The sequence below is a fragment of the Ruditapes philippinarum genome, unplaced genomic scaffold (genome assembly GCF_026571515.1).
Source record: "Ruditapes philippinarum isolate M1 unplaced genomic scaffold, ASM2657151v2 ctg1187_1_1_1_1, whole genome shotgun sequence".
Lineage (NCBI taxonomy): Eukaryota > Metazoa > Mollusca > Bivalvia > Venerida > Veneridae > Ruditapes > Ruditapes philippinarum.
In genome coordinates, this window is record NW_026859078.1 from 180,956 (window position 1) to 196,901 (window position 15,946).

The 15,946-nt window shown below is 31.6% G+C and overlaps 1 protein-coding gene across 2 annotated transcripts; it reads left to right on the forward strand.

Annotated features, from left to right (window-relative positions):
* The first annotated feature begins 1,475 nt into the window (after positions 1-1,475).
* Positions 1,476-15,817, forward strand: LOC132755121 (solute carrier family 35 member F6-like). 2 transcript variants are annotated; one of them, XM_060745920.1, is made up of 14 exons: positions 1,476-1,725; positions 1,954-2,120; positions 2,382-2,452; positions 2,708-2,775; positions 3,968-4,032; positions 4,455-4,515; positions 5,779-5,859; positions 9,342-9,480; positions 10,895-10,905; positions 12,306-12,350; positions 12,897-13,077; positions 13,430-13,512; positions 14,883-14,925; positions 15,438-15,817. In XM_060745920.1, the coding sequence occupies exons 2-14, from the start codon at positions 2,023-2,025 to the stop codon at positions 15,641-15,643; spliced, it is 1,152 nt and encodes a 383-aa protein (XP_060601903.1). In that variant the 5' UTR covers positions 1,476-1,725; positions 1,954-2,022; the 3' UTR covers positions 15,644-15,817. The 2 variants fall into 2 exon arrangements, with proteins under 2 accessions (XP_060601903.1, XP_060601902.1); XM_060745919.1 differs by lacking the exon at positions 10,895-10,905 and adding an exon at positions 11,775-11,869.
* Positions 15,818-15,946: the final 129 nt, after the last annotated feature.

Consider the following 15,946-nt stretch of genomic DNA (forward strand, 5'->3'; position numbering starts at 1 on the left):
CTTACAACCAACATTAATTACAAAAAAGGCCAAAAGGTCAGAAATTGCCCTTACTGCCTTAGTAACGCAGTAAAAATATAGTTACACATTATGAAAAAAATAACCATTGATCGCCCATTAAATGTTAATTGTAACACGAATCTTTAATCTTTCTACTTTTCCGAAACTCTAACTCGTATACGTTTCTTAAATTTGAATTAACGCTTGTAGCTGGCTGCACCTACAAACCAAACCCACAAGGAACAGGGAGAGAGAGGCAGTATTCACAAGCCAAACATTACATTACCTCCCTATCAACTAATTGTCACTCGACGTTGCATGTTATATTGTTATTGGTGTGTAAGGATCTCCATATTTAGAAATTGTATACTCTCGACTCAAATAATGATGAATATGACCGAAAATATTTTTTAAATCCAACACTTTATAAAGGAGAACAACCACACATGATTATAACAATAGAAACATCTTATCCTTTAAATAGAGAAAACTTGTATAAAGTGTGATTTACTAATTATCTTATTGATTTTATGTTTATAAATGTCAATTTAAAATTGAAGGTCGGTATGTGATCGCTTCATAAATAACCATTTGCGACGGGGAGAATAATGCGGAAATCATTGTTTTGCACTGATCTCTTGCCCATCCTCCGGAAAACATTTATAGTTGCAGGCTCTAAAAAAAGTTATTTCACGTGTAACATTTCTAGCTACATGCTATCTTATTGCTCATTGCTGGTTAATTAATGATTAAACATTTTGTCTACTTAAGATTTTTTCTGAATTAAATTGTAATTGGAAACATTTGTTAAGAGATAAGTAAACTTTAAATATTTTAAGCTTTTTCCACATTAAGCACGTATACATACAGAAGTGCGCGGTTCCATACCTAATAGTTCCGTTTAACATGAAATTATCATTCATAATATTTGCTTCTTTAAAGAGAAATACGCGCTTGACGGTCATATTTTGCTGCAAGAAATTATTAGCTACTATTTTTAGAAACTGAAATACAAGTGCAGCCAATGACTTTGGGACATCTAATTTAACTTATATGGTAGAGCCTTATGATAAATAGTATTCCGTGCAAGTAGTTAAAGTTCGGCCTATGTCTTACTAGATAAGTTATTTATCCGAAGATGCAAATTAGTAAGATACCGTGTCACAATTAAATGACTTATACATGAAACAAGACGTGGTGAATACACTGAATAGATCTATCTGTACAATAAAACTGTAAAAATACTAACAAATTATTTAAATTTAGTTTGTTTTAAAACAAATTTTTAGTTTTTGAGAAATATATGTTTTAAATGTAAAATAAAGTAAAAACTTATTTAAGTCATTAAAAGTTTTTTTTTTAAATGGTTTTAAAATTTTTGTGTTAATTTTGGATGAAAGTTTTTGTCAGAAATAAAATGTTATTAAAATATTAAACAACATAAACATAGTGAAAGTTACCTCCCTTGAATTAAAGTACGCCATTGTAAACAATATTGTTTAAGTGTTTGATATATAACGCGTATAATGTGAAGGGAATAATTTAAACCTTACATAGTTATACATATAATTATTTTGAATTATCAATGTATGAATTGTAAGTAATCAATTATAGCTGATTAATTCAAAGATAAGGTGTAAATAGGAAACATGAAGTTTGACACAGATTAGTCGACACGTTCACGTAGTCAACTGGTAAATGCTGTAGTTATATTATGTAACACTGGTAAGTAACTAACTTACAACTGAACACGCACGTATTTAAATCTTGATAAGTCTTTTTTCTTGTAGATGACAGATCACTTGTTGGTTTGATAAAGATATAATATCAAATTTAATTGAATATTAAGCCTAATGATTTGTCTCTACACTCTGTTAGATCTACTTTCTTCATGTGATCGTAAGAATGATACAAGCTGATACTTGTAAATGCAATAATCATTTAATTCTATAGGTAAATGATACACTGATTTCGTTTCTACGCTGTGACGTTATGTACTAGAATGATTGGATGTGAGCCAACATGGAAACGTTTACATGGAAACAGATTATTTTAATGGTATGCATGCTGATAACAGGTGCTATCACTACATTAAGCAAAAAAGCGCAATTTGATACCATGTAAGTTTATAACTTTTCATAATATGTTAAACCTTTCAAATAATAATAATAGATCTTATAATAATAATAATGATTTAACAACAACAACAAAAACAACAACAACAACAACAAATCAACGAAAAACCTATACGGTAGGTAAAGTGAAAGCCATGATTAAACATAATTTGTTTCCTGGTTTTCGAGAGAAATATATAAGACCTTTTGTAAAATATTCTAAAGAGCAATACGTCTTTCATTGTCACATTTTTATCTCTGTTACAGTGCAAAAGGTTGGAACAGCCTGGAACACAGTTTTAATCACCCTTGGTTTCAAACGTGGATGCTATGTGCAGGTAATTTGTCATTATAGCCTTACTGATTTAATTGCAATTTATTACAAGAGTCATATCTAATTTGTCAAATTATTATTAGTTGATTTTAATCGTAAACGTAAAGAAAACAAACTATACATGATATTAGCTCGAAAAACAAAACTATGGAGTCAACGTTAGTTTATGTCATAATCTAAAACTCAAACATGGCATTATATAAATGAAACTACTGATTTTGAAGGCTGCATTTTTCACAGTAATGTGTACTTGTTACAGCACAAAGTTTTTGTCTGATTGGAATACCAATTTTGAGAAGAAGGGAAGCAAAACATCAGAAAAGACAGGTAAATGCAGTTCAAAACTTACAAATTCGAATAAATTAGAAGAAAAACCGACCAGAACAGTCACATGTCAAATTAAAAAATATCTACATGATCAGTTTATATCTTCAATAACTTCGTCAAAACAAAATCTAGGATGCTGAAACCTTTAACCGAGTGTGGCATATATATTGCATTATGGAATAGACATACTAATGAACTTCAAAATAACAAAGAAACCCACTTGCCTGGCAAAAATTCGTTCACCCGTTTCAAAAAATCACGCCGTGTTCACCATTTTGTCAAGTTTGCAACCAATTCGCTCGCTTGAACCAAGTGTGCAACCACTTCACGTCCTGCCCCTTGATTTCATCACATGATTTTAAGCTGGTTTTCAGCAGACTTGTCAAGCGTGTTTCATACCAAAAATAGTATTCACAACTATTAGATAAGGGATAATAGTAATAAATGATTTTTACTTCATCCCCTTATTCAGAATATCAATATTGATTAAACCATAACACGCTAATTAGTCCCGGTTCCAAACCGAATATTTTTTTTATATTTATTTTTCATTTTTTTTTTGGGGGGGGGGGGGGGACATTTTTAAATTAAATTGAGTGAAAAGTGAACAGACCATGATCAGACGACTCCGATCACTTGGGTGTACTCGGTTACCGTCACCAGCTGAGTAAAACTTTATGTATCAAAGATATCTGTGAGGCAAGCATTCCTATATTGATGGCAAGGAATACAAAGCTTAGATTTTTTTATTTTACAAGTTCAATTTGCTTTTGCATTTTTTATTTTACAAGTTCAATTTGCTTTTGCATTTGCAGAGAAAAAAATGCTAATAGCTTTCACCACCACTAATAGATATATTACTCAAAGATCGTTATGAAATAATTCCCCTTATTTTCCAAGCTAACGCTATAATTTGGTTTATTTTATTGATAGCATCCCATTTTAGGATGGCATCTGGATATTTTTTACATTTGGAAAACTTAAAAATCATATATAAATGAACGAAAGTAATAATACTCTTCCATAAATTGTTAACTAATTATGCCTTGTTTTCGTCATAGAATTTTAGATATACCTTTGAAACACGGAATGCAAATTCATAACATTCAACCTGTTTTTTATGAGGTTTATCACAATTGTGTACTTACAAGCTATATTTCACTATTTGACGAACAACTCTAGTCTGTTTCAGGTAGCGCATAAAGAGCAGAACGACACGCTTCTTAACATACAAGAAGGGCCATCAAGTCATGCAAGGTATTGTTATTATATTTCGTCCTTAATGACATTTGAAAATAATCAATAATCTGGTACATATATTTATATTCCTTATCACTCTTCCTAAGTAATTAAGAGTGGTATTCACTGATCAAAGTACTGACTTATTAAAGTATGGATATAATATTTTGTGTAACCTGCAAGCGTCTATGGAGATAAGAAACATTGACGAGAGACCCTATCTTTTGTTATTTTTTTTAAAAATCACTTGCTCAGTGAAAAATAATTATTGTTTCTATAAAGATTCAAACATTTAAATTTGGAATAACACGTTATAACTGTTATTAAATAAATTGGCACTTTTCTTATTTAAGAAGTTTCCATCATATCAACTAATAAGTTGGTGAATTTCAGTGTGTATTCAGTTTACTCGTATCATTTTGTATTTTAATTACAATCAGGATATGTCAATGGATAATAATCATACCGGCTTGCACGTCTGTTATTGCTACGTCGTTAGTTGGTAAGAATATTTTCTTATAACAAATTACCTTTTTCATGATTTTGTTTTTGTTTTTATTATCTTGATATGTTTAATACATTTACAATCATCATTTTACTTTTAATATACATGTACAATGTAGTTTCTTCACCAATGTCCAAAGTAAACGAACGAGAAAGGACACATTTTGGACATGTTTTGTGCGTAATTTGATATTTCGGACCGATTTATATTAGGGATTAAACGATGATCGAGTATAATCGAAAATTGATCGGTTATAGAACCGATCGGCGATGATCGATTACAAAGTTTAATAATCGATCATCGGCAATTTATTTTCTTGCTGTTACTTAAGTGACTAACTGTATTATAACAACACTCTAAATTAAAGCCAGTTTTGTTTGAAACAATAATTTTCATTCAATTGAATATGAAAGCATACTGGTGACCATTGAGTTAATAGTTGACAATCAGGCATGCTATTTTAAAGGTATACTATGCTCAAATTTGACATAAGAAAATATTTAAAATTGTTATACCTTCTATTTGTAAATATAAAATAAACATGTTTTGACTTCACACAAAAAGTTATGTTATGTATAAAATTATTCTACTCACTATAGGTGGTTGCAATATCAATATATAATGTCATTAAAAAATACTGGCAGTTTTGTTAAGAACAGGTCGACCAACTTAACTTGTTCCCATACATACAGTAGTTTATTAATTCCTTTTTAGAAAGTGAGACATAATAATTTCATAGATTTTAATGAATTTATTTGATTAAAATATTTTACTCAAGGATGATCATAGTATGTCTTAAAATTAATTTATTTCAGTTGATAAAGTGGTGGTCACATGGAAATGGAATTCTTATAAATATTAAAGCATGATATGTACATTATACTTTTTTACTTTGTTATCATAAATGTTTCGATTATATAATCGATGATTGATCGAAAAGGGTTGTTTGATTATTTTCGATGATCGATTATGATTTTTGTCCGATTAAGAAACCCTAATTTATATAATTCATTAACTGTTGTTTCTGAATAGTTATGTCCATTTCAATTCGTCAAATTAATCAAGCTATTTGAAAATTGTAATTACGGTTTATCAGCTATTTTGTAACTAACACGCATCTTTCTCAATGAAAGACTATTTAATAAAACTTCTACTTTTATTCAATCCTTTGATTATAGCAACACAGCAAAATTAAAGTTTTGAAGAACAACAACTTTGAGATTTCAGATACATTTTTTTAAAGATACTTTATATGTTCGGGTATTGGGTTGCTCTATGTTGATGCCTCCATCATGCTAATGCTAAAAGGCTCCGTCATTATATCTACCGGGCTATTTTCGGTAAGTTAATTTATATTTGCTTTGCCTGAACGCCTTTGAAGTTTTATTTCTGTCATCACAGGAAGGGGAAAGTGTAAAGAAAAGTCTGACAAAAAGTGGATTGAAAATGTCTGGCACAAATGTGCCAGACGACTTTATTTTATAAAAAGGTAAATAAACTAAGTTAATCAAAATGACTAGAAACTATAAGACTAGAAAATTGTGTCATAATATCACAAAGGATGACAGAAAGTTGGACACGAACATGTCCACAACCATGTCCAACCAAAAAGGCGAGAAAACAGGCAAAAAAAATTGGGATAAAAAATTTACATGGTATAGGTAACAGCAAACAAGATTTCAAATCAGACTATGTACAAATGTTCTTAAGCTCTTTCGCAAATGTTTCTAGAGCGAAAACATGAAGACAGTGAATCACAGTGCATTTGTATGTTCTAATTTAAGTTTGAAAACAACTGCCAGAAGAAAATGAAATAGGAAAATAAATTGATACAGATTAACGTGCTTGTCCCTACAGACAGGTGATGAAAATTCTTAGCAAAAATGAATTACAAATCATACTGTTTTAACTGGAAAATAAACTACAATATCTTCCTGTGTCAACATAAAGTATACAGGGAAAAATTAAGAAAACTGATGGTTTTACATATAATTCATCCAATATATCCTGAGATAACATCATATGCACGTGTTACTTCTAAGACAAATTATATGATTTAAAACAAGGAAATACACCCCAATATCTCCCTGTGAAAACAGAATGTGTACATATAAATAATAAGACAATTTGCATGATCTGAACAAGAAAATACACCCCAATATTTTCCTGTGTTAGCATAAAGTGTACATATACATACAAATATAAAAGGTGATAATATAATTTTTGGTCTAGACAGGAAAATACGCCCCAATATTTTCCTGTGTAAAAATATGTACAGTGTGAACAAAACTTTAATTGAAACAAAAGGATATACTTTAAATGTCAAATGAGTAGATAATTTAATCAGTTTGATATGGTGGTGATAAAAAACATTTACACAATATTAAAGTATGGCACATGCATACATGTATGTATATAATAAAACTGCACATTATAAATGAAGTTTTGTTTTAAGAACGAAAAGAAATAGCAGAAGAACACACCCCAATGTTCTTCTGAGAAAAGCTTAAGCGATGAATGTATTTAATTAGACAACTTCAAACTAAATTATGAAAACAAAAGTAATTCTGCAATAAATCTAAAAGTAAGAATGATGTAAAAAAGGGCGCTAAGTAATTAAAATAATGTCAATGTGTCAAACCGTAAAGCCCTATTGTAGCAGAAGTTAGGAATAATTTGCAATTAGATGGGAATTGAGAACACACCCCAATGTCCTCAAACTATTCAGAAGTAGATCTTGTGTTACGAGTTGTAACCATAGGTACTCTTATGTATCTTTTAAAGGCATGAGACTTCCAACGTCCCATACGCATAACCTCATTCTCAGGTGTACCTGAAATTATTGCTTGTGTACAAGCTCCTATTCGAAAACTGTGCAGTTTGTAAGAGGCAGGTGATAAATTAGCACAGATTTAAAGAGATTTAAAAATTTCACGGAAGGAAGGTTGTGTGACGACTGAACCACAAGCTGTTTGAAATAAGGCACCCGAATGTTTACCTTGTAATTTTAAATAATGGTGTAGAGCTTGAACAGGACAGTTTTTAGACATTTTCCGAATGAGAATCATAATTGGTTTATCTGTTTTCCTGGTTTTGTGGTTAAGAAGTTTTAACCGAATGGCTTTGTTGTTAATACAGACATCCCCTATTTGGACCACCTTGCATGCTGAAGAAATTGTGGCTGGGAGTAACTCCCCAACACGGAAAAACCCATGATAAGTTGTCAAAATGATGGCACTATACAGTATCTTTAGGTAAGGGTTAAATACATATAATTGATGTATGGCTTTAAGTAGCAAGTCAATGTGGGAATTTAAAATGGGTAATCGTGTGTCAGCTTTTTTGTTTGTTTTTCTACAGCCGAGAAACATTTTCTGAGTGGTAAAATTTTTACATGGATCTGGAAAACCTGACAGTTGATGAAAATGTGAAATAGCTGACAGATGGCTACTTATTGTGGCTGGTGAATATGAAAGCATGTGAAGGTGGGCAATGAAATCATGTATAATTCAGGAACGGCAGGCAATGGGGAAAATTTGGATGAAAGTGACATAACAAAATCATTAAACCTATTCCAAAAACGTTCATAAGATTGGTGGGTTGAAGTCGCCAAAGATGCATCTATTAAGGACTGTTTTACTTTTAGCAATCTTCTTGGTGACATGTTGATTGGTATTGGTGTGGGATGATCGTCTAAGTGCGGTGCCAGCTTCAAAGCTTCGGCAACCTGCAAACGAGATAGTTTGTCACATATGAGATTGTCTTTGGATGAAATATGCGTGGCATGAAAACAAAAATTGCATTCAAGTGCCTTTAAAACAATGATACGAATAAGTTTCATCATTATACTGTCTTTAGATGTTTGTTTGTTTAAACAGTGGACAGCAGCTAAGTTATCACACACAAACAGTATGTTTTTGTTTGCCCAGTATTTCCCAAACATAACTACTGCCAGTGCTATCGGGAAAAGTTCCAAGATATTAATATGTAGTGTTTTAACAGTCTCAGGAAATTCACCAAAAGTCCAAGAATTTTGGTGAGTACACGCAAAACCTTTTGAACCTGCAGCATCTGAGTACAGACGCAAAGTTTTAGACGAAATAAATCTGTCATTAGTGAGGAGAGTAACCCCATTATAATTCTCAAGAAAAGTGTACCAAAGTTTAAGGTCAGCCCTGCAATCTTTGGATAATTTGATAAAATGAGAACCATTTGTATGACCTTTTGTCAGGTCATACAGTCTACGAAGGAAACAGCGCCCTGGTTTAATGACCTTACATGCGAAGTTAAGATGACCCAAAATAGACTGTAGCTCATGAAGTGTCACTTTCTTTTTCTGCATTGACTGACCAAGAATTCTTTTGAGATTTGTTATCTTTAAGCTTGGAAGGTGTGCTGAAAGGGTAGTTGTGTTTATGACAATCCCATGAACCTCAACTGAAGTAGCTGGAAGCACTGTTTTGTCATGTTTGACTGGTATTCCAACTACAGATGCTAAATGCATGAACTTGTCTAAAGATTCTTGACATTCATGGGTATTAGGTGAACCTACAAATATGAAATCGTCAATAATGTGTGAAACTTTTGAGACTGCAAATTTATGTTGCAAGATCCACTGAATAGATTTAGAGAAAGATTCAAAAATCGCAACTGAAGAGGAAGCGCCCATTGGAAGGACAGTGTCAAAATAGTATTGTACTTGTTCTAGTTATTTACCTTATCCCGTCGATCGGTTCGTATTTAACTGGAAACATACGTGTTTAAAATCTAAAATGGCATGATATATAACTTTATAACTTGGGAATGTTTTTATATTTTGCAGCATGTGTTTCTGAATCGAAAACTGAAAGTAGCTAATTGGATTGGTATAGCTGTTGTCATTGTCGGTCTTGTGTTAGCTGGTTGCTCAAGTGTGTTCAAAAATCAAGACCACAAAACAAACGGCGGTAAAGCAACAACAGGTACATATTTGAATTATTTTTCTTTTTCTGAATAACGTGTAAAATTATGTTGGAAACGCCAAGCAATATTTAATATCTACATGTATTGAAACAATTTTTATTTAAAGATTCTAGTATTATTCAAAATAAGTTATTGTTTTTTTGTGTCGCCTCTACGGAGTAGTGGCGACATATAGGGATCACTTCTCCGTCGTCTGTCTGTCCGTCTGTCTGTCTGTCTGTCTGTCCGTCTGTCCGTCCGTCCGTCACAAAACTTGTCCGGACTACTCCTCATAAACTACTGGTGCAATTTCATCCAAACTTTACAGGAATGATCAGTACCAAGTCTAGTTGTGCATATTGTCAGCATTTTCCGGTTCAATGATTTTTGTCAGAGTTATGGCCCTTTAATAATTTTTAATTTTAAAGTTTGTCCGGACTACTTCTCTTATACCACTAATGCAATTTCAATGAAACTTTACAGGATTGATCTGTAGCTCAAGTCCTTGCGCATATTGCACGGGTTTTCCGGTTGAATGATTTTTGGCCGAGTTATGGCCCTTTGATAAAAAGGTTTCTTTTTCTGTGTGTTGCCAGATACACAAAAGCTTGTCCGGACTACTCCTCATAAACTACTGGTGCAATTTCATCCAAACTTTACAGGAATGATCAGTACCAAGTCTAGTTTGTGCATATTGTCAGCATTTTCCGGTTCAATGATTTTTGTTTGAGTTATGGCCCTTTAATAATTTTTATTTTTAAAGTTTGTCCAGACTACTTCTCTTATACCACTTATGCAATTTCAATGAAACTTTACAGGATTGATCTGTAGCTCAAGTCCTTGCGCATATTGCACGGGTTTTCCGGTTGAATGATTTTTGGCTGAGTTATGGCCCTTTGATAAAAATACGTTTTTTTCTGTGTGTTGCCAGATACGCAAAAGCTTGTCCGGACTACTCCTCATAAACTACTGGTGCAATTTTATCCAAACTTTACAGGGATGATCAGTACAAAGTTGTTAGTCTAGTTGTACACTGTCCGTCTGTCTGTCCGTCTGTCACAAAATTTGTCCCAACATGAAATTGGCCATCATGAGGCGACACATGTGATTACTGATCGCTCTTGTATTTACCTGAATTCAATGTATTAATTATATAACTTATGCAAGGTACAAATGTTTTATGGATCACCTAAAAGTACTTGTGTTAAAAACAATTTAGGTTTCCTGCATTTTATCCATTAACAGATCATGCAATTAAAAATTGTGTCAGATTTTAAATTATTTTTGTTAGCTTTTGCAATAATAGATAAAGATGAGGAAAAATGTTACTTGATGCTTCTTTATTTTTTTAATATTTTCTCATTTATATTCTGTCATGAGATGCAGTCGTCTTTAAGTATTATTGTTGTTGTTGTTCTTACTACTAAATATCAGATGTCCAACATGTAAGTATATACATATATGAGGTCCAATGTCTGCAGTATTACCCACTTTCCCAGTCGATCTGCATTACATAAGAGTAATTTATGTTGAAACTTTAAACAGATTTTCTTTGTACATCTGTACGTTTATGTGCATAAAGTATAGAAAAATACATTACATTATTTTCATTTCTATTTGACTTTACGCGTACAAGTAAAGTAGAATCATGGACTATAGGTTACTACACTTTAAAAGCATAACTTTACAAGAAAGGAAAAATACACTGGCGGTGTTGAAACGTCATTTGAATAAAAGCTTTATATGTCAGAACACAGCAACAAGGATTTCTTGAATGAAGACTGCACTTATTCGACAAGTAAAATTGTTCTTCGATTAGCCAGTATTTAGAATTATTCGGAGTTGGAAATCTCCTCATCGTGTCTGTTGCCTTTAATATATAATATATACTACGTTTATACTCAAATTTGATGTTTTACCGTATTAAAAGTTTATGTATCCTTTAATCGGGATATAATTAATTAATGTTTAAGGAATTGTGATATTTTGATAAACCATTACGAGCAACACTGTCTATACATGTATATAAATAAGACACATCGTGTCGGATTCCTGGCACATTACGACATTCACTGTGGCGTACCTGTCCTGTCACAGTATAAAACGAATACTACTAATACAGTCGTAATGGAGTTTTCGTGTCGTAACACTTCTCCTTTAATTTCAACAACTTCGCAGATCTAAACAGACATTCGTCTAGGTAGCATTTTATTCGGCTCTTCTAAAAGTATGCACTGCGCAGCTGACCATTTCTTCGCAGCTATTTAACGTGTGCGTAACCCCTCGCTTGTGCTTCTTTTTAACATATTTTCAGGTGTCATACTTGTCGTTAGCGCTCAAATATTGTCAGGTGGTCAGTTCACACTAGAGGAAGCTTTGTTAAAATCGAGGAATATACACCCTTTACATGTAGATATACATTTTATGCGGAATAATGGCTGTAATTTATTAATATTAAGTACATTATATAATACATAGCTTAAATTTGTTTCACTTTACAACACGGTTCTTTTTTTTAAATGTTTCTTTAATTTATTTTTGATATTTTTGTAAAAGCACTGGTCATAATTAACAAATTGTTGCTATCGGTTTTAACTTTCGCATTCTATATGACATGTATCATTTATCTTAACTTATTTAATATAAAATAAAAATGACTGCTTTTGTTCTTAGAACGAACTCGTGTATGCTGTGAGAACTTGTGTATTGTGAATAAATACGAACTTACGTCTCTTAAGTGAATCTTAGCATTTTGATACTTTGCATTTTTTTAAATCTCGGATAAGCTTTTGACAAGTCACACTGTCTTTTATCCAATATTAAATGACTAATGACTTCATTTTAGTACGTTGGATTGAAAGGCATATATGGATTGGTTGTTATGACATTTGTAAGTATACATTTATTTCAGTTTTTGACCAAGTTGGTTAAAAGTGGCTTATATTTAGCATCAGTTTTATTACAGTATTTTGTTATTATTAAAAAAATAGTCCAAGCCATTTATAACAATAGATTTGCCTTCTATCATAAAGGTTCAAATTTCTATGTGATAACTTCGAAAGATGATAATTTATAAAGAATATGCCATATCGGATGTATATTACCCAGCCTCATTGGAGCTCTTATTGAATAGTGTAAAAATCATCAGGAATCATTTTTGTATTATTTATTTGCTTAATAAAAATCCTCCCAGACAATTATTTACATTTTCTTTTGTACAAGGATGTTTAACCTGCATTTTTACATTCAATGTTAACCCAATGGATTTTACTTTAGATTATGAACAACTAAATTTTCTATTGCTCATTGTCACTCTGGGTATGACAATACGTAGAGAGATTCGGATAATTTCGCTAAATTATGTTAAATATGATGAGAAACGTGGTAACTTCTTTACAGATAATTAAATATTACTTTTCATAACTCTATTTTACAGATAATATTACCTGCTATGTACTTCATACCAGGGGGTAATGCAGATGGTAGTTTTGAGAACAGTATTGATGCCTTGTATCAAATCACAAACAGTACTAAGCTTTTGTCGTTTTGTCTTCTGTATCTTATAGCTGTGGCTATTTATAACATCACTTCTATAGCTGTGATGAGGTCACTTTCTGGTAAGAGTAGAATTTATTCTTAACCTATTCATCATAACATAGAACACAACTGTCGCGTGTAACTTAAATTAAAAAAATATCAAAAGCGTGGACTAGTCACGACATTTTGGTTTTTTTATCTTTAAATTTCAGAACGAAAAGAAATTCAGTTTCTAGAAAAAATAAATAGATTATTATTTAGCATTATGCTAAAATACGGAGCAGCTTCCTGTCAAAAATAAAGAAATGGTACTTTTTTCACTTTTTTATACTAGTGTATAGCTTCTTCTATATTGTGTTATAAATGCTTAAAATTTTTTCAACCTAGTATATATTGTATACTATCATATATATTGTACTTTCTTTACCTCAGCTGTTCACAGCACGTTGATAGATGCTTGCAGGACAATAATGGTATGGGCAGTGGGTATGACCATTTACTATGGTTTTGATAAGGTAAACGCATATAAATTTTATAAATATAGTCCTGATAGCATTTTGAACAACACACGTTATTGTTTCTAAAGTAATAGGAAGTCATACATTTCTTTATCAACATAACTTGTAATCCTGTTATAAGTGACATTATACTCGTGCAAGGGTAAAACTGTAAACTTTAAAGGGATTTCTTTCAATTTTACAATTTACGTCGCATGCAAGATAAACAATTCAGGCGGCCCAAGGAAATTTCTGTAAATACCCATCGCAATTGACCTGATTCGTTCAATTTTCATAATAAAAAGTATGACAAGTTTTATATTTTATCCCAAATATTTTCTCATATCAACTGTCAATCACCAATATAACAGTCATTCTTTATAGATATATGCATCAATTCTGATCTATTTGACAATGAAAGCATGAGCATATAATGTCACTTTTAACAATACATTCATTATTGTGTCTTTGGACACAAAAGATAGAGAAAAATAGAATCCCTAAAGAAAGGAAAACACGACAAAATTGAAAATGTTGCAGGCTCCGTTTGATTTAGCCTGTTCATGGACGGTACTGGAAAGTGCAAGTTACCGTCCACGCCTCCAAACAGCTTTAATTTAACAGCATATCGAATGTTGCAAAACGTTTTTATGGTGCTTTATTAAAATTATGGCGTTGCAAATGGGGTAATATGTTAGTAATAAACATTGACAAGATAAATGACAAAATTCTTTCACAGGTTCTGTGACGCTTTGATACACTAACAAAGGCGGTAGGTATATCATGTGACCAAAAAAAGGGCGGACACTTAATTATATTTTCATTTTTTTTTAAATTTTGCACAGAAATTAAAAGAGAAAAATTTAAATGCAAGAAAGTTTTAAGATTTAAAGAGTAAAATGATATACTTGGTTCTGCAACGACCGAATTTTACTTTTAGGAGTTTTCTGGGAGTCAATAAATGATTCAGTAGAAACAGTAATATAGTGAAAGGCATAGAGCAATGGTTAAATAACAAAAAACAATTTTTATCCGATCATCTAGCCTGACTAAAGTCTCTGCATCATAAATGAGCCGCGTCACGACAAAAGCAACGTAATGATTTGCGACCAGCATGAATCCAGACCAGCCTGCGCATCCGCAGACTGGTCTGGATCCATGCTGGTCGCAAACGCATTACGTCGTTTTTGTCGTGACGCGGCTTAACTAATGATCCGCGTAGTTCGTTACTTCTTTTCAACAGAAGTAACAAATGTAATTCATAAAATCAGCTGTGTATATTTATAATATAAACATGATGGTTATCCAATGGAAATCATTCATTGTAGATACAAACGTGTAGTTTTATAATAACTATTTTATATTTTAAATTTATATTTTCTTTTCAGAATTTTGGGGAACCTTTTGATAAATACTATGGAATACTTCAAAGTAAGTCATTTTACTCAAACCATAGCCTGATGTTTTTATAGTTAAATACTGTGATATATAAATATATTGTCTGAGGTCGTTAATTTACCTTTTAATTCAGAGTTAAGAGACCTGAAATGTATTTAACTATTGATACTTTTGTCAAAGCAAACACAGCACTTTTACATTTTGCTTATTGTTTTCATTCCTTTTAAAGATGTTTCAGTATTAGTTTTATTTGCGTGTTTATACTTTATGGTCTGTGATAATTGTACCTTCAGTTTGTTGATTACATTCTATATTTATTCAATTATGAAAATGTATCGAATATTTATTTATACTGATCTCATCAATTTTTCCTGATAAAAAGTTACTTTTCCGCACTTCAAACAGATATTGATTTTAATTTTTAACCAGTCAAATGTTTCTTGCCTCAGATTTTTTACCATTCTTGAATGGAATTATTATCAATCCAACAACATATATTTATTGCAATGTATTATGAAATATTTTTTGTTTTGTTTTGTTTTCAGTCGATGGCTTCCTCTTTCTAGTCATCGGAACATTGATATACAAGAATGTTTTAGAATTAAGAAACTTTGTTCCTTGCTGGAAAATATCAAGTGAGACGAATTCGCAAACTATTAAAAGTGAAAATGGGTGTAAAGACAATACATTGGATTCTGAAAATAACTATTGTCATGAAAACAGTCCACTCCTGACAGAAAACAAGGCTTAAAACAAAACACAATAGAGCGCAGTATTATTGTGACTCTAAAATGTTAGATACAAAAAGAAAAAGGGGTAGATGTACAAGTGCTACTTGCTGAATGTGATAGTAATGTATATGTCAATATCATATTTGCATTATAATAGTAGTGTATAGATAATAAAAACTGTGATAATTGTTTTACCACTTTTATACAAATCACCCTTTTCAGGTATTTAACAAAGTTTACATTCAAGTCTTAAGCAGAATTATAAAAAAAATAACAAAAAGGAAATAATTTATAGATAAAATAAATACATATATCTATATAAA

Coding starts and splice junctions, on each gene's coding strand:
- LOC132755121 (XM_060745919.1), top strand. CDS start 2,023: ATGGAAACGTTTACATGGAAACAGATTATTTTAATGGTATGCATGCTG. Junction 4,516..5,778: donor TTATTGCTACGTCGTTAGTT/GGTAAGAATATT, acceptor TTTATATGTTCG/GGTATTGGGTTGCTCTATGT. Junction 5,860..9,341: donor TATCTACCGGGCTATTTTCG/GTAAGTTAATTT, acceptor TATATTTTGCAG/CATGTGTTTCTGAATCGAAA.